The 27,296-nt window shown below is 39.8% G+C and overlaps 1 protein-coding gene across 3 annotated transcripts in view; it reads right to left on the reverse strand.

Annotated features, from left to right (window-relative positions):
* Window positions 1-27,296, reverse strand: part of kiz (kizuna centrosomal protein) — a 207,746-nt gene that overhangs the window by 148,270 nt on the left and 32,180 nt on the right. For all 3 annotated transcript variants that reach the window (XM_072265562.1, XM_072265561.1, XM_072265564.1), the window contains exon 4: window positions 84-176. In XM_072265562.1, coding sequence (XP_072121663.1) covers window positions 84-176 — 93 coding nt within the window. The remainder of the gene's footprint in view (window positions 1-83; window positions 177-27,296) is intronic.

Here is a 27,296-nt window from a genome sequence, read left to right on the forward strand (position 1 = left end):
TGCAGTCCTCTTAACTGTCACTTAAATGGAAATTATGTAATACATTTGATTTTCCTTTAATAAAAATAACTTTCCAACATTACCTGTTCCAAGATTTCTTCCTTCTCCCTCCCTTGAGTTTTTAATTTCTCCCTCCAAACTGGAAGTAATATTTCCATCTGTTTTTTATATTCCATCTGTGAAGAAAATAATATGTAAGAGTTAACAATTTCATTTTTCATGTTTGCTTTAGTAAAAAAAAGACATATATCAGGTGTAGTTTCTAGCCTTAGGTAACTATTATGGCTGAGCTACAGGTAGTGGAATCACCTCCGAGTGTGATCTTGCCCACGTGGCTCAGAAATATTGTGTTAGCAGTTTTATAAATGTTGGAAGTGGGTTATAACTTTGGTAACAGTATGCAGTAGTAACACAAGTTTTCAACTTCAGTTACATATTGAAAACTCTGTCTGACTACTCTGGTAGGACAGTTCTAATACCTCATGTCAATACAGTAACTGAACTCAAGAAAATAGAAGTGGGAGCTGGCCATCTTGCCACTCAAGCCTGCCCTGCCATTCAGTACAGTCAAGGTTGATTTATTGGCCACAACTCCTCTTCTGCGCCAGTCCTCTATAACCCTCAATTGCTCAATTTTTTATGTATTTATCTATCTCCATCTTAAGTACTTTAGATGGTTTTGCCTCCACAACTCTTTAGGTAGATAGTTCCAGAGGTTCAACATGCTTTGTAAAAAGAAATTTTCTTTCAAAAGTTATCTTCTAACTATTTATATTATCTTGTATCTTGTAACTATGACCCCTCATTTGAGACTCACCCACCAGTGAAAACATCCCGGCATCTATCCTTAGGATTGATATGAGTCCATAAGATCATCCCTTATTCTTCTAAACAAACAACCCTGTCAGCTCGGCCTCACTTTATTCCTCATTCCTTTCTACCTCAGAATTAACTTTTAGCTAAAGGTAAGGCCATCTCTACCATAATCTTTGGGGGTGGCACAATAACGGTGTGGTTTACATAATGCTATTATGCTCACTGTTAGGCTAGTGACCCCGGGTTCAATTCAACCACTGTCTGTAACAGGCTTGTACTCTCTCCTGTGACTATGTAGGCTTCCCCTAGGAGGTCCAGTTTCTTCCCACCTTCCAAAGATGTGCTGGCTAGGAGGTTAATTGATCATGTGTGTATAATTGGGTGGTGTGGGTTTGTTGGAGCAGAGAGGCCTGTTATCATGATGTATTTCTAAATAAATAAATAAACAACAAATAAGTGAAAAACTACTAATTGCCTCTTATTAAAAGATAACTTCTAATTTTAAGTTAAACTGATTTCCAAGGCATGGTGCAACTAGCATTAACTTCTAAAAGTAGACATGATGACTTTCTGACAAAATGGGAATGAAAGGTGTATTACTAGATTCTGTTGCAATCCTCTGCATTGTAAATCATTCAAACAATTGTAAAATAATACAAAGCTTCTGAAACTTGAAAAAAATCTTAAGTTTCTATATATCATCCTTTTCTCATTTCGCTTAAAACAAGTTTATCTATTGGTGTACATTTTCACCTTCTGAAAACAGTTAACATATAAATCCAAATAGAGGAAATCTGAAAATGCAGGAAATCTGATGTTAAAAAATACTATAATTAACATCAGATTTCTTATATAGAATTAGGAGGCAACGAGAACCATGAAATGTCCTTGGCAGGTAAGATGAAAGAGAATCCCAAGACATAAAATGTCTTTAAGCATTTCAGGTGAAAGAGGGTAACCTGAGAAAGACCAAAGGGATAATCCATATGTGGAACTGGTGTAGGCTGATGAGGTCCTAAGTGAATACTTTTCTTCTGTATTTACAAAGAGTAAGACATGCTGTAAGTTCAAGGAAGAGTATGTTGATTACCTGGCACATGTCAGTATTAAGAAGGGGGAGGTTATGGACATCATGGAATAGTCAAGAGCTGATAAATCCCCAGCCCTAAATGACATCAATCTCAGGAACAGCATGGGAAGCAGGGGAAACAATAGCTGAGATCCGGATGAATATTTTCGCATCTTCATTAGCTATAGGGGTTACAGAAGAATGAAGGATAGCTAATCATATTTCTATATTTTTCAAAGAGAGCAGCAGAGGTGCACCAGGTAAGTCCAAGCAGGTGAGCCTCAACGCAGTGGCAGGGAAATTATTGGAAACAATTCTATATTTGGAAAGCCAGGGACTGATCAGGGATAATCAGCATACCTTTGTGTGAGGAATATCCTGCCTCACTAATTTAACTCAATTTTTGGGGGGAAGGAACAAAAGAAGATAAATGAATGCAGGGTAACAGACATTCCTTATAAGGCATTTGATGAGGTCCCACATGGTAAGGCAGTCCAAAAGGATCAAGTGCATGGGAACCAGGGTGACCTGGCAAACTGGATCCAGAATTGGCTTGTTGCTGGAAGGCAGAGAGTGGTGGTAGAAGATTGCCTTTCTAATTCTTCAATGACTCGTGATGTACCTCAGGGATTGGTGCTGGGCTCCTTGCTGTTTGTGATATATGTTACTTGGATATAAATGAAGGAGAAATAATTGATAAGTCTGCAGTTGACAGTAAAGTTGGTGGTACTGTGGATAACGAGAATATTGCCCAAGGACACACCAGTATACAGATCCTACGGAAAGTTATGCAAAGCATTTGCAGCTAGAATTTAATCCCTAAAAGTCTGAGGTACCGTATTTTCTGAAGTAAAATAAGCATAGCATCTCCACTCTGAATAGTAACCAACTAAGCAATGTTGTTGAATAGTGGGAATTTGGTGTCATGTCCATGGAACCTTGAAAGTGGCAAAGCAGGTAAATAGAGTACTGAATGCTTGTCTTCATAGGTCGGGCATAGTATAGGTTGTCCTGGTTTAAGGCGGCCCAATTTGTGGACACATCCTAGATGCAAATGAGCTCCCATACTATTATTAAAATCAAAAGACCCAAGTACATACGTTAGTTCCTACGAATGGCAAGTTTCTTCTTTTTCTACAGTTCCTTTATTATTAGTCTAATGAGCTTTTGATGCCATGCATTGCTATACTCCGGAGGTACAGTGTGGTTATCAAATTAAATGACTATTATGTATTTTCCAACTTATGGACAGAATTAACTGATGAATATCTATAAAATAAAACCCATTTGCTACCCTAGGACAGCCTGTGGACGTTAGGATATTACGCTACAACTTAACACAATATTGGTTAGAACATGCTTGGATCATTGTGTGCAGACATGGTCATCGCTACAGCTGTAACAGAAAGAGTGCCCTAGTCATAGTCATACTTTATTGATCCGGGGGGAAATTGGTTTTCGTTACAGTTGCACCATAAATAATAAATAGTAATAGAACCATGAATACTTAAATAGTAATATGTAAATTATGCCAGTAGATTATGAAATAAGTCCAGGACCAGCCTGTCGGCTCAGGGTGTCTGACCCTCCAAGGGAGAAGTTGTAAAGTTTGATGGCCACAGGCAGGAATGACTTCCTATGACGCTCTGTGCTGCATCTCGGTGGAATGAGTCTCTGGCTGAATGTACTCCTGTGCCCACCCAGTACATTATGTAGTGGATGGGAGACATTGACCAAGATGACATGCAACTTAGACAGCATCCTCTTTTCAGACACCACCGTGAGAGAGTCCCGTTCCATCCCCACAACATCACTGGCCTTAAGAATGAGTTTGTTGATTCTGTTGGTGTCTGCTACCCTCAGCCTGCTGCCCCAGCACACAACAGCAAACATGATAGCACTGGCCACCACAGACATCTAGGATTCACCAAGATGTTCCATAGATTAAAATACTTTAGATACAGGGACAGTTTGGACAGGCTGGGCTTGCTTTCTCTGGATTGAAGGAGACTGAGGATGTGACATGATAGAACTACAGTACATAAGAGACTTAGATTGAATAGATATTCAGAATCTTTATCCCATAGTAAAAGAATCAAAAACAAGGGGCCATAGGTTTAAGGTGAAAGGAAGGAGTTTTATAGGGAATATATTTTTTATGTACAGTGAGTGGTTGATATCTAGAACTCGATAACAGGTAATGGTGGAATCAGATACAATCATTATGTTTGAGAAACAGTACACAAAGACACTTGAATAGATAACAAATAGAAGGATATAGACTTCGTGAAAGAAATGCAAATATGCAAAGTGGTTGGCGTGGACATGAGGACATAGGGCCCATTTCAGTGCTATACAAAACTTTATGACATTTTCTTAACATTGAAGAACATAAGAAAAATAGGAGCAGGATTCAGCCTATCAAGCCTGCCCCACCATTTTCCTAAATACCTCAGTTTTCAATGAACACCGCCTAATCTTGTAAACCATGTCTGCTCATTTGAGATTCTCAACCCTTTCTCTAAATAATTAATACAAATCATAAATATTTGAAGAGCAAGAACTGATCCTTACATCATACCACTAATTATATCCTCCTTTCCCTGAAAAAACTTATTCTGACTCTGTCTTTATTGCAATAACCAATCTTCAATCCATGTTAACTCATTTTCATTCAGACCATGTGCTCTTATATTCTGCAGTTTTATATGGCAGCTTGTTAAACACCTTCTGAAAAACGCAAGTACACTATATGCGCAGGTTCCCTCTATCAATTCTCCATACATTAGCAGATTTGCTAAATATGGTTTATCTTTCATAAAACTTTGACTTTGCAGATTTTTAACTGGTTAGGGTATGTAGGGATATTGGGGGGGGTGAAGGCAGGAAATTAGGGCTGAGAGGAAAAATGGATCAGCCATGATGAAATATCGGAACAGTCTCGATAGGTCAAATGGCCTAATTCTGGTCCTATATCTTATGGTCTTATTTGATTGCATTAAGTACCTCTAACATCAGTGACCAAGGATGTGACATTATTTCTCTCTCCAGAGATGCTGCCTAAGCTGCTGAGTATTTCCAGCATTTTTTGCCTCTTTATTGAAGAGAAAACAAACTGCAGTGGAAGTTAATGAAGCAAAGATGGAGCAAAGATACCCAGTAAAGCATTCACCCCATTCAACGTTGGATCTCATCAATGTACAGGAGACGGCATCAAGAGCAGCAGATACAGTTGATAATCCCAACAGATTCGCAAATGTCAGTCCATGGCCTTCTCCACTGCCACAATGCGGCCACTCTCAGGTTGGAGGAGAACACCTCATGTCCGTCTAGGTAGCCTCCAACCAGATGGCATTTCTCCAACTTCAGATAATTTTCCTCCTTCCCCTTCCCCCTTCTTCATTTTCTCAATCTTATCTCTCCTCCTCACTTGTCTATTACCTTCCCCTGGTGCCCTTTCTCCTGTGGTCTACTCTCCATTCCTATCAACTTCTTTTTCTTCAGTCCTTTACTTTTTTCACCTATCACTGTCCAACTTCTTACTTCAACCCCTTCCCCCACCCTCTTGGCTGCACCTATCACCTTCTAGGTTGTACTCTTTCCCCTCCCCACACCTTCTTACTCTGGTTTCTTACTCTGTCCTTTCCAGTCCTGTTGAAAGGTCTCGGCCCAAAAATCCCTCTGTTTATTCCTCTCCATAGATGCTGCTTGACCTGCTGAGTTCCTCCAGCATTTTGTGTGTGTTGCTCTGGATTTCCAGCATCTACAGAATCTCTTGTGTTTAGGGAGAGATATTAAAGATTTTTTAAGTAATGATGCAATTAAACCATCTTTAGAAAACATTTACTGTTCTATTTTGAACAAATTGAAAAAGAAACAAATTCGCAATAAAGGTTACAGTAAAATTATTTGCAACCTTTCAACATTCATTATTGCAATAGAATCACAGAATGTAATAGCACAGAATCAGAGCATTGCTCCACGTGGACAAAGTTTAATCCCATTCTTCTGCCTCGTAACATTAAACATTCCTCAGTTTTATTATAAATTAAGTTTCAACATCAATTTTGACAGCAACAATACACTTAAAACTATTTTCTGTCAAACTGTTTTTTAACCTCATGGGCACTCTACTGTTGTTGCCTAATGCATTCACTTTCATCTATCGTGGGACACACTGGCCCTATTAAAAACCTCAGAAGGGAACACAATATATTAATAGTGTGGCAAAGGTGGTACGAATTGATATAGGATGATTTTCAGAGAATTATGTCTTTTGGTAGTTACACATTCCTGTTTTGGTGGGTTCATAATAGATCACAAATATTAAAATACTATTTTCACAAAAAACAGACAAATAGCCTTGTTTCTTACTTGATTAACAATCTACAAACTGAACTCCAATCTTAAATATCACAAATTTCAAAAACATGACCATATTTGCAAGAGGAGATTAAAACTTCTCTATCTGTCCCAACTGATTCTTAATCCTGAGTGATGAGGTGCATGGTGGTGCAACTAACAGAGTTCATACATGACCTAGGGTAATACTTGTGTGGTTTGTCTATTGTCACTGTAATTTCCTAGCTTTCCTCTGGCCAGTCCAAATTCCTGTCACATCTCAAAACCACGCAGGTTATTAGGCCTTTGTAAGTTGCCCGTGGTGTGTGTAGGTGAGTGGTTAATGGCTGAATTGATAGGAACATGGGGGAAGAAAAAGATTACAAAGAACAGGACTGCTCTTTGAGCTGGCACAGATTTGAAAGGCCAAAAGCAAACAATTGTGTTAGTGATGTCACAGTATCAATTGCTATTTTAGCACAAGTCTGACAAGTCAGTTTGCTGTTTATTGATAATATACACACAGTGGCCATTTTAATAAGTACACAAGCTTATTAATGCAAATATCTAATCAGCCAATCATGAGGCAGCGACTCAATGCATAAAATCACGCAGACATGGTCAAGAGGTTCAGTTGTTCAGACCAAACATCAGAATGGGGAAGAAAGATAGTCTAAGTGACTTTGACGGTGAAATGATTGTTGGTGCCAGATAGGGTAGTTTGAGTATCTCTGAGAACGGCTTCCTGCAATTTTCACACACAACAGTCTCTAGAGTTTACAGACAATGGTGCAAAAAAAAAACAAAAAAAAAAATCCAGTGATTGGCTGTTTGGTGGATGAAAATGCCTTGTTAATAAGAGAGGTCAAAAAAGAATGGCCAGACTTGTTCAAGCAGACAGTAACTCAGATTAACATGTATTACAACAATAGTGTGCAGAGAAGCATCTCTGACCACACAACACATCGACCTTGAACTGGATAAGCTATAGCAGCAGAAGACCATGAACGTGGTCAGTATAATTCGATCATGGAGTAAAGCAAATCTGCAGATCCAGAACAATATATTTATCTCAGATCTTAAAAATTAACTATTTATTCACTACAGAAACCTTAGGTAAAGGGCCAAACCCTACATTGCAAACAGCAAAGAAAGATAATTCAATCAACATTCAGTAACATCATCGGGAAAGGGTTGGTGCGTTGGAAAGGGTTGGTGCGTTACTTGGTTCCAAATAACATCGCAGACATAATTAGTACAACTGCTGTAGATAATTGAAAACCAATTAACAGCTGGTGAACTTTAATTAGTAATTTTGCTTTTTGAAGCCAGCATTACAGATCATACAGCAAGTCAATGATTAAAGTTAAAAATGTCATTGTAAAGCCAATGATTTCAGAGGAAATTGCACTGTTACACTAAATATATTGACCTCTACACCACACAAAAGCAGCACTTCAATAAAAGACAATATATGACTGCAGATTTCATAAGCATCAATAAAATGGTAAATTAATTATTTTATCCTTTAAACTGCAAAAATGCATGTCTAGTGTTCTGAATGTACTCAAAATCTTCCTTCCATCATTTATATTTATTTGACTTCGGCAAAAGCTTGCTCTTTCAGTGTAATTAATTTCATAATGAGTATGCATGACAGAGAATCTTCCATTAGGCATGCAAATCCAATATGACTTGTCTGCTGGTAGCCCATTTCTCTGCATTGGATGCTGAGTTGAAGATATCCTGCAATTTTAAAATATTGCTATAGCCATGCAAACAGCAATATATGTAAACATTTAAAAGATTCTTTAAATCTGGTTTGGATACATGTTTGAAGAAATAAACATCTAAAATTTCTAATGCTGATGATTATCTAGTGAGTTAAGTTTCCAAATGCAGTACTGTACAATAATACTTTTCAAATTGAAAACAACATGTTATCATATACAATATTGGCACTCATGCCAAAATGAAGCCCATGGAACCATACCCACCAAGTAAGTGAAGAGAGGAATTTGGCATACACTCCAAAATTCATTTACATCAAGAGTTCAATCATAATGTAAAAATATGTAAAATAATGATATCAAATTATAATTTCTAAAAACAAAAGAAAGAAACAAGATAGTTTTATTACAATAAAAATCCAAATAGGATATTTTTATGATCTAATAGGTTGAACAGACTATGTCACTACATAGCCTGTCACAGAATAAAATTAAATCAAAGTCAAAGTAAATGATCAAGGTATGTATGTCATCTAATACTACCCTGAGATTCATTTTCTTGCAGACATTCACAGTAGAACTAAGTAGTACAATAGGATCAGTGAAAAACTAGACACAAAGACTGATAAACTGTACAAATACCAAAATAAACAAATAATGCTGAGTACATGATTTGCAGAGTCCTTGAAAGTAAGTGCATAGGTTGTGTTCCATGATCAGTTGAGTGTTGTGGTGAGTGTGGATATCCACACTAGTTTCGGAGCCTGATAATTCGACCTGATGGTGTGGCACCCAAGGCTCCTGTATTTTATTCCTGATGGTAGCACAAAGAGAGAGCATTGGCCTGGATGGTGGGGTCCTTGATGATGGATGCTGCTTTCCTGTAGCAGAGCTCTTTGTAGTTGTGCTCAATGATGAAAAGAGCATTTCCCATGATGAACTGGGTTGTATCCACCACATTTTGTAAACTTTTCTATTCATGGACACTAGTGCTTCCATACCAAGCTGTGATGCAACCAGTCAGCAAACATTTCAGTGTGCCTCTTTAGAAGTTTGTCAAAGTTTTAAATACCATGGCGTATCTGCGCAAACCTCTAACAAAGTGGAGATGCTGCCGTGCTTTCTTTGGAATTGCACTTGCGTGCTGGTCCCAGGACAGATTCTCTGATATGATAACATCCAGGAATTTAAAGTTACTGACCCTCTCCACCTCCGATCCACTAACGAGCACTGGCTCATGGACCCCAATTTCTTCCTCCTGCAGTCAATAATCAGCTCTATAGTTTTGCTGACGTTGAGTAAGAGGTTGTTGTTGTGGCACCACTCAAACAAGTTTTCAATCTTGCTCCTCTGTGCCGATTCATGACCACCTTTGATTCAACCAACAACAGTGATGAGATCAACAAACTTAAATATAACACTGGAACTGTACTTAGCTTCACAGTCACAAATATAAAACAAGTAGAGCAGGGAGCCAAGTACACAGCCTTATGGTGCAATTGTGTTGATGGTGATTATGGAGACATTGTTGCCAATCCATACTGACTGGAGTTCACAACTGAGGATCCACTTATACAAGGAGGTATCGAAGCCTAGGTCTTGGAGCTTATTAGTAAGTTTTGAGGGGATGATAGTGTTAAATGCTGAGCTGTAATTAATAAAGAGTATCCTGCTATGCATCTTCACTGACTAGATGTTCCAGGGTTGTGTGGAGACTCAAAGAAATGGCATCTGCTCCTGTTGTGAAGGTGGACAAATTGGAGCGGATCCAAGTCACACCTCAAGCAGGAGTTTATATGCTTCATGATTAACATGTCAAAGTACTTCAGTGGATGTAACTGCTACTGGATGATAGTTACTGAGACAGGTTGCCACATTCTTTTTGGGTCCTAGTATAATGAAAGCCTGCTTGAAGCAGGTGGATACCTCAGATAGCCGAAGCAAGAAGGTAAACACTCCAGCCAGTCATTAGCAGATTTCTTTAGTACTTGACCAGGTACCTTATCTGGGCCAAATGCCTTTCATGGGTTCACCCTCCAGAAGGACGTTCTCGCGTCGATCTCACAGACTGAAATCAGAGTCGTCAGGGTAAATAAGAAGAGTAAATGTACCAATTTTCCTTGATCAACCATTAATGACATTGATGATTTCAGTAAATAGTTTACTGTTTCAATAAAATTTCAAAAAATTTATTAAAGATTAAAAAGGCCATGCATTTTTCTGCAACTTGCACTGTTAAATGCATAACATTCACAATTGTGAGATTTTCAACATCAAATAATAATGCGAAGAAATAAACTTGGCTGGTATTTTCTGCAAGGGGATTGGGGATTGTTATTGTCACTGTTCTTTCTCTGCAGGTGAGGGGCTCGGCGATTGTTATTGTCGCTGATTTTTTCCTCTGCAGGTGAGGGGATTGGGGATAATTTTTCTCACGGTTTTTCTGTGGGAGAGGGGTGGGGAATTTGATGCTATTGGCGCTGTTTTTTTTTGCGGGGGGGTGGGAGATTTTTGACTCTGAGACTTTTCTTGTCTTTTCTTTCATCAACCCCCATGGTCTTTCACGGCTATCTGGAGACAAACATCGGAGTTGTACTGTACATGCATACTTTGACAATAAAATGAACCTTTAAACCTTATGCTCAAAGCATTATTAAGCTCCAATTTTAAAGCTTTAAGAAAAACTTAGAACTTAAACCAAACCTGTGAAAATACACACAAAAGAATGTATACGCTAAAAATACAGCTATATTTTTTACAAAATGCAATACCAGTTAATTTTGGTGGTGCTCATTACACAGCAGAGGGCTACTTGTGTAGTTCTAATATTAGAGCTCATAGATAAATGATTCATTTTGGTCATAGAGATCAGGAAAGTAGCGGTGTAGTGGTGGGAAATGGATATCAGGTAATATGGGAGAAAATAATTGTGGCTGGATAAAAGCTGTTGGGAAAGGGAATGTACTGGGGACAATAGGATCATCAGTCTCTTTCAGTTTTTTGGCGTTTTCTTTCTTGTGGCCGATTGGTGGGTGGGCAATATGTTAGTTTTTGTGAGAGGGAGGGACTGGAGATTTGGGGTCTGGTGTTCCTTTTGGTGCTTTTGTGCATGTGGGTGATCTGTCAAGTTTTTTTGTGTGGGGGGGGTTGGGCATTTTCATACTATTTAACCTGTTCTTTTTCTGAGATTGAGGGGTTTAGGGAATTGATGTTACTGTCACACTGATTTTTTTTCTTTGAGGGAGGTTCTGATGTTTACGAATTTTGTTTTTCTTTTCTTTTTCATGCCAATGTGGTGAGAAGTTGATGTCTTTTTCAACAACACTCATGGTTTTTCTGTATTTCATAGCTATCCATAGAAGACAAATATCGGTTGTTTTCTACATGCATAACTTTGACAAAAAAAATGAACCTTTGAGAATGGAAAGCTGGTAATCAGGAGAGAGTCAGAGGAATTGGCAGTGGGGGGGGTGGGGGAGAACAAACATGTGAGGTTCAAGCCTGGGAGTCAAGGATATCAAGGCCAAGAATTACAACAAATGGAAAAGTAATTATGGCAAGCATTTATCAGTATTGATTTTATCAATGCTTTAGGTTAGTTTCCTCCAGAGACATAACTAATTAAGCAAATGGCCATTGGGGTGCAGATTTCTTGTTGCTCCTCACTTAATTCAGAAAGAAATTTGTGTGTCTGCTGCCTGTCTGCTATTTAGGGTCCTGAGAAATCATGTTAGCTGAAGAGACAAGTCAATAAATGAACAGTGTCAAATACTCAAACTGCTGGTCCATAACATAGGGCAAAATTTATCCCAATCAGAAAGACGGATTCCATGAGAAAGAGGCACAATCTATGGTTAAAATGGAAAGGAGGACTTACAAAGTGGCAAGGGCATGTGATAGGCCAGAAGATTTAAGATTTTTGTATGCAGCTGCTAAAGACTAAACATGTGCATTATCTCAAACAAACAGTAACAGTTTCTTTGGATATACAAAGAGGAAGAAGGCACTTAAGGAACCGGTGAAGCATCTAGTAAATGAGTTTGAAAAAATAATAACAGGAAACAAAGTGGCAGATGCATTAAGTCAATTTTTGCAGCCTTCCCTTATAGTGAGAAAACTATAAATATCCCCAGGTTAACAGATGGGCTAATTTCAAATAATATGTAGAAATTTGTAAGAAATCCCAGTCACAAAGGGATAAATAATTAGAGAAACTGCAGGGGGATGGGACTCCAATTGCTGGGACCCAATGGCCTACACTCAACGATTTTAAAGGAAGTGGACCCATTGGCCAAAATTTATCAAAACTCACTAAATTCCAGGAGGATACCAGAAAATTGGAAAACAGCCATTGTTGCTCCCTGGCTCAAAAAGGCAAGGAAGTTAATACAGGAACTATGCTCCAGGTATATTAACGTCTGTTGTTGGCGAGATGCAAGAATCAATAAACAAAATTGAAATAATCATTTAGTAAAATAATTTAATCAAACCAAAAGTAACACACACGAAGTGATGGAGGAACTTAACAGATCAGGCAGCACCTACGGAGAGGAATAAACTGTCAATCTTAAAAGCCAAGACTCTTTATTAGCATTTTGTGTGTGTGCTGCTCAGTGTTTAGTCCTGTTGTGTTTAGTCAAGTCAAGTGAAGTTTATTGTCATTTAACTACGTACATGTATATAACGTATATAACTATATAATGTATATAGAAATGAGACAACATTTTTTTGAACCAGGGTGAAAAGCATATAACAGACGTTAACTTATGAGGGTAAGAATAAAATCTACAGATGAATCACACATAAATAACAAACTAAAGCACATTAATATTAAATACTGTAAGGTACGAAACAGATTAACTAGTGACACTTCAAATATGATGCAGCTGAGAGTTCAGAAGCCTCATGGCCTGTGGTAAGAAATGGTTTCTCATCCTGACCATTCTTGTTTAATACATCGTGGTCTCCAGTCTGATAGTAGAAAGTCAAAGAGGATGGTGGATGGATGGGTGAGATCTTTAAATACCAAGGGCCCTGAGTATGCAATGATCCTGATAAAAGTTCCTATGGATGGTAGGGAGACACCCTACGATCCTCTCACCTGTTCTCACAGCCCTTTGTAAAGACATCTGGCCCGATACACAACTGCTCCCATACCAGATGGAGATGCACCTTGTCATGACCCTCTCAATGCTGCTCCTGTAAAACGCAGTTACAATGGGGGGGTAGGAGCCTTGCTTGCTTCAATCTTCTTAGGAAGTGGAGGCACTGCTGTGCCTTCTTATTCAGGGAGGTGATATGAAATAACCAGGTGAGGTCATCCATGATGTGAACTCCCAGGAACTTGGTGCACTTAACTCTCTCTATGGAGGAGCCATGTGCTTGCAGAGGGGGATGGTTTGACTGCACCACATTGATTTCCTTTGTTTTCTCCACATTAAAGCTTCGGTTGTTCTTCTCACACCAATCCACCAGCCGCTCCACTTCCTCTCCATACTCCGTCTTGTCATCTTTCTTGATAAGGTGAACCACTGTTGTGTCATCTGCAAACCTGATGACACAGTTTGAGCTGGACCCTGCAACACAGTCATGCATCAGCAGTGTGAACAGCAGCAGGCTGAGCACACAGCTTTGGGGAGCACCAGTGGTCAGCGTAGTGGGACAAGAGAAGTTGCTGCCCACACTGATTGACTGTGGCCTTACTGTTAAGAAGTCAAGTATCCAATTGCAGAGGGAGGTGTTGAGACCCAGCAAGGACAGTTTCCATACCATTTTCTGGGTTATGATGGTGTTAAACACCAAACTGAAGTCTATATGGCATATGAGACCCCATTTTCCATGTGGGACAGGACAGGGTGAAGGGCACAGGCTATTGCATCATCAGTGGGTCGATCTGAATGATAAGCAAACTGGAAAGGGTCCAGTTTAGCCAGAAAAAAGACCTTAATATGCTCCGTGAGGAGCCGCTCAATGCATTTCATAATGGTTGATGTTAATGCCACTGGATGATAGTCATTTAGGCAGGTTACTGTCGCCTTCTTTGGCACTGAGATGATGACAATCAAACCTAATCATAGTTTTATGAAAGGTATTCAAATTCTTTGCAAAGGTGACATAGAGTGTTGAGAGAGGGGAACTTGGAGACATTTTGCATATACACTTCCAAAAGGTATTTTATTAGGTATACACTAAAAGTGGACAGTGCACAAATTGCAAGCTCAAGGTATTGAAGTGAATTTGTTTACATACGTTCAAAACTGATCGTCACACCGAAAACAAAAATGTTCAAAATAAGAATCAGATTTATTATCACTGTCTTACATGACCAGAAATGAGTTGTTTTAAGGGTTCAAAGTTCAAAGTAAATTTATTATCAAAATATATATATATGTCACCATATACTAACCTGAGATACATATTCTTATGGGCATTCACAGTAAATACAAAGAAACACAACAGAATCAATGAAAAACCGTACACAACAAGACAAACAAATAAAACTGGACTGGAACTTTTTCAAAAGTATTGCTTCCTTGGAATTTTTTGTTTTGGTTATGATAGACTGCTTGAAGCTAAACACAAATATAATTTGACTACTTGTATCACATAAGAAATTAATTTTCATTGAATATAATGTGTTTAATTGATTAACAGTGCTGATTGTTTGCAATACTTGAACTAAGCTGAAAAGTTTTGTTGATGATTTTTATTTGTACTCAAGTGTCTGAGGCTTCTTGCTTAATTGTCCAACAGTAATCAGTCAGCATTAATGGACTCTAGCTGCCCTGAGATCGTATAAAACACATCCAAGAGTATTCAGGAAGTAAAATCTTTGTTGTCCTGTGTAACCAATGGACAAAAGACAGCAAACTATGTAAATATAAATAATAATAATAATAAATAAATAAATATCAAAAACATAGATGAAGTGTCATTGAATGTGTGGCTTCAGGTTCTTTCCTCCCTGATGGTAAAATGAGAAAAGGGCAGAGGCCAGATGGTGAGGGTCTTTACTGATGGATACCATCCTGTTAAGGTCCCACCTCTTGAAAATGTTTTCACTGGTTAGGTGGGTTGTGCCCGTGATGGAGCTATTTGAATCTACAATCCTCTACAGCCTCGTGCAATCCTTTGCATTGAAGCCTCCATATCAAGCTGTGACACAATCAGTCAGAATGCTCTCTGCTGTACATTCGTGGAAATTCACAAGACATACTGTATCGCCTCAAACTCCAAGTGAAGTAGAGGCACTGGCATGCCTTCTTAGTGTCTGCACCACTGTGTTGGGCCCAGGACAGATCCTCCAAGATGTTGACACCCACGAACTTGAAGCTGCTCTTCCTGTCCACCACTGACCAATCAATGAGGAATGCTCTCCAGATTTCTCCTTCCTGAATTCCATAAGTAATTCCTTAGTCCTACTGACATTGAGTGTGAGGTTATTGTTGCGGCACCACTAAACCAGCTGATCTGTCTCAAGTCCTGTAAACCTCCTCATCGCCATCTGAGACTCTACCAACAACAGGCAAATTTATAAATGCTGCTTGAGTTGTGCTTAGCATTCTTCAGGTACGTCTGTGTTGATTGTCAGCAAGGAGATGTTATCACCAATTCATATTGACTATACTCTCCTGATGAGGAAGTTGAGGATCCAGTTGCAGAGGGAGGTACAAAGGCCCAAGTTTAGAAGCTTGGTGATTAATACTGAGGGGATGATAGTACAGGGTACTGAGCTACAATCGATAAACAGCAGCCTGGCGTATATTTTGCTGATGTCTAGGTGCTCCAAAGCAGAATGGAAAGTCAGTGAAATTGACTGTGGTCCTGTTGCAGCATAAGGCGAATTGTAGCAGGTCCCCATCGTTGCTCAACCAGGAGTTAATTCTAGCCATGAGAACCTCTCAAAACACTTCATAATGGTGGGTATGAGTGCCATTGGGCGATAATCATTGAGACAGTTCACCCAGCTCTTCTTGGAACCAGTATGATTGCTGCCCTTTTGAAGCAGGTGGGAACCTCAGACCACAGCAGTGAAAACTTGAAGGTGTCTTTTAACGGTCCAACCAGTCAGCCAACACAGCTTGGAATAAATTTGTCTTTTTCAGTCTGGGGGATCTAACCAGTGGATCCTGAAAGAGAGGACAATATGCAAGGTATCCGCTTTGCTAATGAAATGAAAATAGTAAAAGGGCATAATGGGTGGAGGACATAGTGATTATGTTCTATGGATCCAGGTGCTGTTAGTGCATGAATCACAGAAAGTTAGTATGCAGATCCAACAAGTAGTAAAAAAGGCAAATGGCATGTTGGCCGTTACTGCAAAGTGTTAGCAGTAAAAGAATAGGTAGATTTTGCTGCAGTTGACTTACATGTTCGTAAAGCCACAGCTATTATACTGGGCAATAGTTTTGGACCCCTTACCAAATCAAGGATATAGTTGTATTAGAAGCAGTCCAAAGGAGATTCACCAGGTTTAATACTGGGATGAGTGGGTTGTCCTTTCAAGACAGACAAGTTTATGTCTGTACTCCTTGGAATTTACAATATATAACATCAGAAGAGGGCTTGATGGACTGGATGAAGAGATATTTTCATTACTTGGAGAGCCACAATCAAGGAGATCTGCTGTATAAAAATTTCTTGAAGGTTATATAGAACTAGCATGAGGAGATGAGGCCAGCATACATCAGCCATTATCAGACTGAATGACAGGGTAGGCTTGAGGAGTCTGGTGACTTATTCCTATTTTCTGATATTCTTTTGCTTTATGAATGAAAAATCATGATTGAATGATCTGCTGAAATTCTTTACGGATGTAACTAACAGAATAGAAAAGCTGGAACCTACTGATGTGGCAAATTTGAATATTTGGAAGGCATTCCTATATGCACATAGGATACTGATCAACAAGTTAGAGCACATGGAATTTGGGACTGAAGAGGATGTATAATTGTTTTCAAATTGAAAGCAAACAGTAAGAATAGAAAAATCATTCTTATACCGACATACCATAATAGGGGAAAAACTATTTCAGATTAAGAGACAGGGTGTTTAGAACTGAAATAATGAAAAATTACTTCATTCAGAGGATAATGAACTATTGGAATTCTCCATTCCAAGAGGCTGAAGAGACAAATATCCAGAAGTTTACTGATCTCTACATTCATTCAAAAGTGTAATCAATAATTCTCAGGATATTACACTATATGGGAATGGTGTAGAAGTAGAAGATCAGGCATAATCTTAACGAAGAACAAAAAAGACTCAGAAGGCTCGATGGTTTACTCCTGTTCCTGTGTCTTATGTTATTTTTGTTCTCAATTACTTACTTTTGCAAACTAATGGAGACGTCCTAATAAAAATCTTCAATCATTCACAAAACCACAGAATGTTTCTACCTGAGCAACAAATTTTTATTTATAATTCTATTTTTTTTAAAACATTCAAGTCTTTAGGAATTGACAGATACAGATCTCTTCTGATATTGCTTACATGAAACAAAATTGAGCTAGATATAAATGAAAAGGCTCAGTTAGATTCAACAAAACTACCATCTGGGACAATCAATCACTACTCTTGATTATATTTGGTCAATTAGGTTGAGTAATTCAAGATTTTTTAATGTCAATTCCAGTACAGATTTCCCCCGCCATCCGAAAGTACAGCATTCCTACGAAATGGTTCGTAAGCCGAAATGTCGTAAAGCGAAGAGGCAATTATCATTTATTTATATGGGAAAATTTTGTGAGCGTTCGCAGACCCAAAAATAACCTACCAAATCATGCCAAATAACACATAAAACCTAAAATAACAGTAACATATAGTAAAAGTAGGAATGATATGATAAATACACAGCCTATATAAAGTAGAAATACTTTTCCCACAATCATTGCTGGCACTGTTCTCTGCAATGAAAATCTCACGCAAGTGCTGTTGGCAAAAACACTCTCTCCAGTAACTTTTAAGCTATGAAGCTGCCAAATCATACCAAATAACACGTAAAAATACACAGCCGATATAAAGTAGAAATAATGTTATGTACAGTGTAGTATCACTTACTGGAATTGGGACAGCGCCGAGCACACTGATGATGGTGTCGTCGCAGGTTGGGTGGTGCAGTGGCCCCCACCCTCCGGGCCGCCGACAGATACCGATCCGCGAAGCATGCAAGGGTGCAGCGGTAGCCGGGAGGCACACAGCACATCTTTAAGAAAAAAGCCGAAATAAACAAGCTACACATATAAAAGTTGCTGGTGAACGCAGCAGGCCAGGCAGCATCTCTAGGAAGAGGTGCAGTCGACGTTTCAGGCCGAGACCCTTCGTCAGGACATTGAATTTCCAGTCCTTGAATTTCCAATGCTTGAATTTCCAGCATCTGCAGAATTCCTGTTGTTTGCGAAATAAACAAGCTAATTAATTAGGTACCACCCGACACATAATTGTCGGCCCAGATCAGAGGCGATTGCCTATTGCATCGCCTCTGATCTGGGCCGACATTTATGTGCCGGGCAGCACCTAATTAATTAGCATGTTTATTTCGGCTTTTGTCTTAAAGATGTGCTGCGTGCCTCCCGGCTACCGCTGCATTCTCCGCGAATCGGTATCTGTCCGGGGCCTGCAGGTTGGGGTGGTGGACACTGGGGTGTCATCTCATCGTCGTCTGTTTCCATTAGGGCAGGCAGCTCATCTTCTCCTATGACTGCCTGCCTCGATGTCGAAGGTCGAGGTTCGTCATCCGCTGTGGAAGGCTTGCTTGATTGCTGAGCCTCGTGCATTTTTCTATCATACAGTTCTTTGTAAGCACTCAAACCATCTTGCAAATATCCCCTAAACCTACGTACCCTTTCAAAATTAAAGTTGTACTTTATTATTGCAGCGAAAATCTCACGCAGTTGCTTCACGTTCATTTCGCTAATGAATTCGGTTTCGATTGTCATCCTTTCCTCTTCCAATTGCATCAGCTCTTCATCTATCAGTTCTTGGTCATGGGATGCCAAAACCTCTTCAACATCATCTTCATCAGCTTCCTCAAGCCAAACTCACTTTGTCCTTACTTCGTTCACCGCGATGAAGATGCTTAATTATGTCTAGTTTTATGCTAAGTGTAACACCCTTACGAGCTCTTTCAGGCTTTTCCGGCACCTTAGATCTCACCTTGCTAACGGCTGCTCAATGCAACGTGTTTAAGCAATGCCGTTCCGAATCCGGGGGAGAGCGGCTGCTCGGGGCGCGCGCTGATTTTTTTCATAACAGTGAAAACACCTTCTGTTAGCGAAAACAGGGTACTAATGTAGGTCTTTTGTAACAGTGAGGTTTCGTAAAGCGAACGTTCAAAAAGCAGGGGACACCTGTACACATGAAAGGACACTGAAATAATTGTTATCCAGTTTTGATGCAGCACAAAAAAAAACACAGTAAGATAAAGAACACGATTTTTTTTAACGCAATAAATATAAATACACAAGAGAGCTTATATACACAGATAGATTGCATTATCATAAAAAATATATACTTATATCTCCATAAAATTTATCTAGACAAGATAGCTCATATACATAGAGGGACTGTGTGTAAAGTGATGCTAAGCACAGGAGTTACTATTAATAAGGTGACTGACAGGAAATGATAAAAGTAGTGCTGGTTGGGGGTGTGAGGGGGTGAGTTAGTAGGTGGAGATGTTGATCAGCCTTACTACTTGGGGAAAGTAACTGTTTTTGAGTCTATGTTCCTTCAATCTAATGGTCAAGGAAATACCACAATATCGCACAAATATATATTCAAACAACTCTACATAGAGACAGACAAACATGCATTCCCTCTCTTAATTATCTGGTTGTTAATTAATAATAACACTTACAAAAATGTCAAGTTGGCCATTTAAATAAATTATGTGGCTAGAAAGAATAGTTACTGTTGCTTTTCAATCCTAGGAAAAATCTCAGCAGTGCTGTTCAAGAAACTTGCTACTCACTTAAAAAGCATTGAAATTCCCATCTCTACAGGGACTGCCATATTTTGATGTTATTTCCCCCACTTGAACACTTCGATAATAGTCTTCAATCTATTAAAGCTTTTGAGATAGTTCCCCTTCAGACTAAATGAGTTCAATTGCAAATTGACATCATAAAAGATGAGACAGGCTAGAAGTCAAGTTTTGGTCTGGGATTTGAAGAGTATACAGTATAGGGACTTAGAGTGACCTCTCCATCTGTAGTGATGACTCCAAAAAATGAGAATGTAAATAAGACATAAGGGGCCAGACTTTGTAGTTAAATGATAGTAGATCTGTAATCATTACAATTTAGTCATATAAACTGCAATGTACCCAAAGCAAATTGAATGTCTCAGTTTGCTGTACTGTTAAACTCTCTGTGGAGTCCAGTGGTGAAGTTCAGTCTTGCTGAGGTTCTGCAGTATTACACCAGTGGTTCAAAGAATATCCTGAACTCAAATTATTTAGTTTTTAATTACAATAACAATGTGTTTCTGAATCAGAGACATTTAAAAACAATTATAAATCACCAACAACTTATGCAGCTATCAACTAAGCCAGCCAGCAGGAACATTTCAGACCCAGCATTTCCTGATAGAGCCACTGGAGGTCCTGTTGCCACTCAGACCATGCTGGTGAACTTCAGAATGCAGAGGGTCAGCAATATCATAAAGATCATGGAACAACATTAAAAAAAACTTTGTTCTGCATGTCATCCATAGAGATCATTTCATTACAACAGTACACTAAATATGTGTGTTCTTTAATTGAACATAATCTCTGTGAAAATTTTAGAGCATAAAGTGAATCTGTATGACAGCTTGCTTACATTCAAATTGTTTTAGGCCTCCAAAAACTTCAGGTTATCAGGTCCCTGATTTACTCTCGTAAACACGAGGAATTCTGCAGATGCTGGAAATTCAAGCAACACACATCAAAGTTGCTGGTGAACGCAGCAGGCCAGGCAGCATCTCTAGCAGGTTCCCTCCTGTCTTCTCCTATCATTTTGGATCTCCCCCTCCCAAATCTCTTACTAGCTCTTCCTTCAGTTAGTCCTGACGAAGGGTCTCGGTCCGAAATGTCGACTGTACCTCTTCCTAGAGAAGCTGCCTGGCCTGCTGCGTTCACCAGCAACTTTGATGTGTGTTACCTGATTTACTCTGTTCAGCAGAAATACAGCTAGAAAAATTGTGGCAATAATTGTGCAGACATTAATTGTTCAAAGACAATGTTGAAAGGACATATCATGGATAAATCAGTGAATTAATATTGCAGTTTTTCAAATATTCAGCCATTTTACAAGTATATCCACAGTTCTGGTGAAAGGTCATGGCCTTGGACTATTAAACAGTTTCTCTCTCTACAGACACCAGCTGTCATTTCAAGTGTTTCAACATTTTATATTTCTTGCATCTGCATCAATATTTTATATTTTGCCTTTATTGTACTGCAATGAACTTACATGTTCACACTTTCTCGATGTACTCCTAATGCAACCACAGACATCCCAGTTTCATCAAATTATGTAGACAGCAATAAGTAGAAGAAGAATGAACAGCATTGAATGAAGATTTTTTCTTTTGTATTTCACTTTCTGGGAATAATAAAATTCTTGATATCTTCAAATTTGCTTAGTTCCAATGAGATCTAACTTTCCTTAAACAAAATGGCACCAGAAACAGGCGATGTTTTGCGGGTTGCGCACAAAACTTCAGATATACCGCTTCAGAACTACTACTGCTGCAATCTGCAGCTTATATTTTTCCTTTAAGTGGCATATTTTTAAACCGCCTTAATGAACTAGTGATCTTACGATATCTTGAAGGACTCCGGGAATGAAGATTCAACACCTTTAAGCAGAGGAAGAACATTGCCATGGCCAGAAGACAGGAAGGAGGGGAGGACTCCAAATTAGACTAAAGTGGTGAGGTACAAAGCTTTTTCTACCCAGTATCTTGTTAGCAAATCTGGAGAACAAGATAGAGGACCAAAAAGCAAGATTGCTGACTCAGAGGGAAATGAGGGATTGCTGTGTCCTTGGTTTCATGGAGACGTGGACGAACTTTGGACAAGCCGGATACAGTGGTCAGACTGGAGGGCTTATCAATTCACTGGACAGACCGGACTGCTGATTCGAAGAGGACGAAAGGAGGGGGTCTGTGTTTAAACTCTTCATGGTGCTTGGATGTAGTAATCTTGGACATTGTCCTCACTCCTCAACCTAGAAAGTCTAACGATTAAGTGCTGACAATTCAACTTAATGAGAGAGTTCTCTTCCGTGATCCAAATTGCAGTTTACATATTGCAAAAGAGCGATGTTTAGCAAGGACTCAATCTATTGAGTGCCGTGATTAGCAAACAAGAAACAGCCTACCCGATCCCATTGCTGGGAACCTCAAGCAAGCTTGCGTGAAGAAACCTCTACCCAGTTATCATCAAAGTATCACCTACAGCACTAGAAATCCCAACACACTCAACCACTGCTATACTACCATAAGGAATGAAGAACATTCCATCCCTCAACTGTTGATCATCCGGCTGTGCACCTCCTATCAGCATAAAGGCAGAGGCTAAACAGCAAGGCTCCGGAAGTAATGACAACAAAAAAGGTGTCTGTACAAGGCAGAGAGTGGCTGCAGAACTGCTTCCAGTCAGTGGACTGGGGCCATGTTCAAGGATTTATCAGACAACCTGAACAAATATGCTACAGTTGTCACGGACTTCATAAAGCCAGTTGTGGATGAATGTGTCCCCACAAAATCATTCAGCATCCTCCCCAACCAGAAGCCCTGGATGAACCAGGAGATCCACAATCTACCAAGGGCCAGGTTAGTGGTGTTCAGGTCTGGTGACCAAGTGAAATACAAGAGGTCCAAGCATGACTTCTGGAAAGCCATCTCACATGCAAAAATGGCAAGTCTGGAATCACAGAAGTGTGCTAGACAGCTATGGCAGGGCTTGAATGCTATTGTTTCCTACAAAATAAAACCAGGCAACATATGTAACAAAGAGGTTGTGCTCCCAGGTGTGCTCAATGCTTTTTCATGCTCACTTTGACCAACAAAACATGGCTGCACCTTCGCAAACTCCCACAGCTCCTGACAACCCTTTGATTTCAGTCTCTGAAGAAAACATGAGAGCACCGTTCAGGAGGGTGACCTCATGGAAAGTATCTAACCCAACCAAGGTACTGGCCGAGTACTGAAGTCTTGCGCTGATCAGCTAGCTGGACTGTTCACTGATATCTTTTACCGCTCACTTTGGCAGTCCAGGGTATCCGCCTGCTCAAGCAGGCTTCAGTTATACTAGTGCCCAAGAAGAACATGATAACCTGCATCAGTGACTATGGTCCAGCAAATACCTACATCTTAAACACAAGAAATGCTGCAGATGCTGGAAATCCAAAGCCACATACAAAATGCTGGAGGAACTCAACAGCTCAGGCAGCATCCAGTGAGATGATCAAACAGCCAACACTTTGGGCTGAGATTCTTCTTGAGTCCTGAAGTGGGGTCTCAGCCCAAAACATCAACTGTTGGTTCATTTCCATGGATGCTGCCTGACCTGCTGAGCACTCACATCCACTGTGATGAAGCGTTTTGAGAAGTTACTAATAAAAGATATCAACTCCTGTCTGAGGAGTGACTTGAATCCACTCCAGTTTGCCTATTGTTACAACAGATCTCATTGGCACTTCAATCAACCCTGGAACATCTGGACAGTGAATATGCACATCAGGATGTTCTTCACTTGCTACAGCTTGGCATTCAATACTATCATCCTCTCAAAACTAATCAATAAGCTCCAAGACCAAGGCCTCAATATCTCCTTGTACAACTGGGTGCACGATTTCCTCACTTGCAGACCCCAGTCAGTTCGGATTAGCAACAACATTTCCTCCAAAATTTCCTGCATCAGAGGTGCACGGCAAGACTGTTTTCTTAGTACACTATTCTACTCACTTTATACTTATGACTGTGAGGCTAAGTAAAGTTCCAATGCCATATATATGTTTGCCGACTTCACCGGTGACACCACTGAACGGAGGTGAGGAGGAATTTCTTTAGCCAGGGAGTGGTAAATCTGGGGATTTTATTGTCATAGGCAGCTGTGGAGGCCAAGTCTTTATGTATATTAAAGGCAGAGGTTGATAGATTCTTTACTGATCAGGGTATGAATTGATACGGAGAGAAGGCAGGAGATGGGGCTGAGAGGAAAAATGGATCAGCCATGATAAAATGGCAGAGCAGACTTGATGGGCCAAGTGGCCTAATTCTACTCCTACATCTTATCTTATGGTCATTGGCCGAATCAAAGGTGGTGATGAATCAGGATAGAGGAGGGAGATTGAAAATCTGGCTGAATGGTGCCACAGCAACAACCTCTCACTCAATGTTAGCAAGACCAAGAAGCTGATTATTGACTTCAGGAGAAGGAAACCAATGATCCATGAGCCAGTCCTTATTAGGGAATCAGAGGTGGAGAGGGTCAGAAACCTTAAATTCATGGGTGTTATCATATCAGAGGATCTGACTTGGACCAACATGTAAATAGCCCGTGAACACAACTCTATTATTCATTTTGGCACTATTTATTTATTTTGTAATTTGCAGAAATTTTATGTCTTCGCCTCGGAGTTATCATTTCAAAGAATCTGTCCTAGGTCCTGCATATAAGTGCCATTACAAAGAAAGCACAGTTGCACTTCTACTTTCTTATAAATTTGTGAAGATTGGATTAGATTAGATTAGATTATGAGGACACGCAGTCCTCTTTTAGTGTCATTTAGTAATGCATGCATTAAGAAATGATACAATATTCCTCCGGTGTGATATCACAGAAACACAGGACAGACCAAGACTGAACAACTAACAAAAACCACATAATTATAACATATAGTTACAATAGTGCAACAATATCATAACTTGATGAAGAACAGGCCATGGCACAGTAAAAAAGTTCAAAGTCTCTCGAAAGTCCCACATCTCACGCAGACAGGAGAAGGAAGAAAACTCTCCCTGCCATGCCCAACCACAGTCCGACTCTGAGTCATCCGAAAACTTCAAGCTCTGATCAGCCCTCCGACACCAAGTACCGAGCACCATCTCTATCCAAACGCTTGCGACCTCAGCCTCAGTCGCCAGCAGCAGGCAAAACTGGGGATTTTGGGGCCTTCTCTCTGGAGATTCTCGATCGCACCAGTAGCAGCAGCAGCAAACCGGCATTTCAGAAATCTCTCCAGATGTTCCTCTGTGCTTTCACGTCTGTCTCCATCAAATCAGAATTGTCCACGGCCCCTATTTAACAGATACGATATCATTTCACCGGAGAGCTGCGCGCGCTGCGTTGAGCTGCCATCTTCTCCTCCCGCTCTTCTAAAACGTTGACAAACTTCCATAGAAGTGTGGCGGAGAGTATGTGGACTGGTTACATCACAGCCTGATATGGAAACACTAATGTCCTTGAACGGAAAAGCCTACAAAAAGTAATGGCCAGACCATCATGGGTAAAGCCCTTCCCACGATTGAGCACATCAACATAGAGCGGTATCATAGGAAAGCAGTATCATCATCAAGGACATCCTCCCCACCCAGGTCATGCTCTCTTCCTGCTGCTGCCATCAGGAAGGAGGTACAGGAGCCTCAGGACCCACATCATCAGGTTCATGAACAGTAATTACCCCTCAATCATGATACTCTTGAACCAGGCGGGATAACTTCATTCACCCAAACACTGAACAGTTTCCATGACCTATGGGCTCAGTTTCAAGGACTCTTCATATCATATTCTTGATATCTATTGCTTATTTATTCATTATTATTGTTTTTTTTGTACTTACATTGTTCGTTGTCTTTTGCATATTGGCTGCTTGCCCATCTTGTTGTGTGCTGTTTTTCATTTATTCTATTTGCTTCTTTGAATTTACTGTGATTGCCCACAAGAAAATACATCCCAGGGTAGTATATGTCACATTTATGTACTTTGATAATAAAACTGATGCATGTCTCTCATTAAAAATGCATTTGAAGTTGAAGTTGGTGTGTGACAGTGGTATCTTAGCAATGGAAGATACGCAAGAACAGATCATAATGTTAAGTTCTAAAATGGGAAGTTATTCTATCCAGCAGTGGAAGTTATTCAGTCTTTCCAGCAATGGAAATCAATAAAGAGAATAATCTGTCTCTTGCATGAATTTTTGCTGCACCACTCTTATTCAAGGAGGCATAAACAAATTTTTCTGAAAAAATGCTTCTTGACCTAAAGCACAAACTGATCTACTACCAGTTTATACCTACATTTCTTTGACTGGGTTTAGACTGAAATAAAACTCAAGAATAACCTTCCTTATTCTATTTACTAAGAATCCTCTAAATTCAAGTTTTTAACCTTCTCGGACAAGTCAGTTGTTCAACATGAGACCCCTCTCTGCATCAGTTCACAACATGACTTAATTTTCCATAAATCTACCTATTGCAAATTTTATCCTGCTTTCTTGACCACTCCTTAACCACTCCACTAGACACAACACCACTCAAATGAGAAAGATACAAAGTCCTGTGTAGCCATATTAAAAAATATTGAACTTCAATGACAGGAAGGTACTAAAGGATATTCAGTACTTTTTAAAATCAAAAATATAAAGATAGTCCTCCTAAATACTTCTATGAACATTAAACATGGAAAAATCTGCAGATGCTGGAAATCCAAAGCAACACACACAAAATACTGGAGAAACTCAGCAAGTCAAGCAGCATCTATGGAAATGAATAAATAGTCAACGTTTCAGGCCGTGACTCTTCTTCAGGACTGGAAAGGAAGGGAAAGATGCCAGAATAAAAAGGTGGGGGGGAGGGGAAGGAGGACAGCTAGAAGCTGATAGGTGAAGCCAAGTGGGTAGGAAAGATAAAGGGCTGAAGTGGAAGGAATCTGATAGAAGAAAAGAGTGGACCATAGTAGAAAGGGAAAGAGGAGGGGGCCCAGGGGTAAGTGACAGGCAAGTGAGAAGGGGTCAGAGGTCAGAGTGGAACATAGAGGGGAGGGAGAGGGAAATATTTCTTTTTACCAGAAGGAGAAGTCAATGTTCATGCCATCAGGTTGGAAACTACCCAGACCAAATACAAGGTGTTGCTCCTCCACCCTGAGGGTGGCCTCATCTTGGCACAAGGGACATGTTGGAATGGGAATGGGAATTGGAATTAAAACGTTTGACCACCAGGAATTTCTACTTTTGGCGGATAAAAGGTTAGGGTAGACAGGGTTAATCATGCTGCTAGGCAGAAAAAGACCTTGCCATGCTGCTGTAAAATTTCTGACATGACTTCAGCTTTTTATCCACCTCCGAGTAACG

Source organism: Mobula birostris, chromosome 8, assembly GCF_030028105.1.
Source record: "Mobula birostris isolate sMobBir1 chromosome 8, sMobBir1.hap1, whole genome shotgun sequence".
Classification (NCBI taxonomy): Eukaryota; Metazoa; Chordata; class Chondrichthyes; order Myliobatiformes; family Myliobatidae; genus Mobula; species Mobula birostris.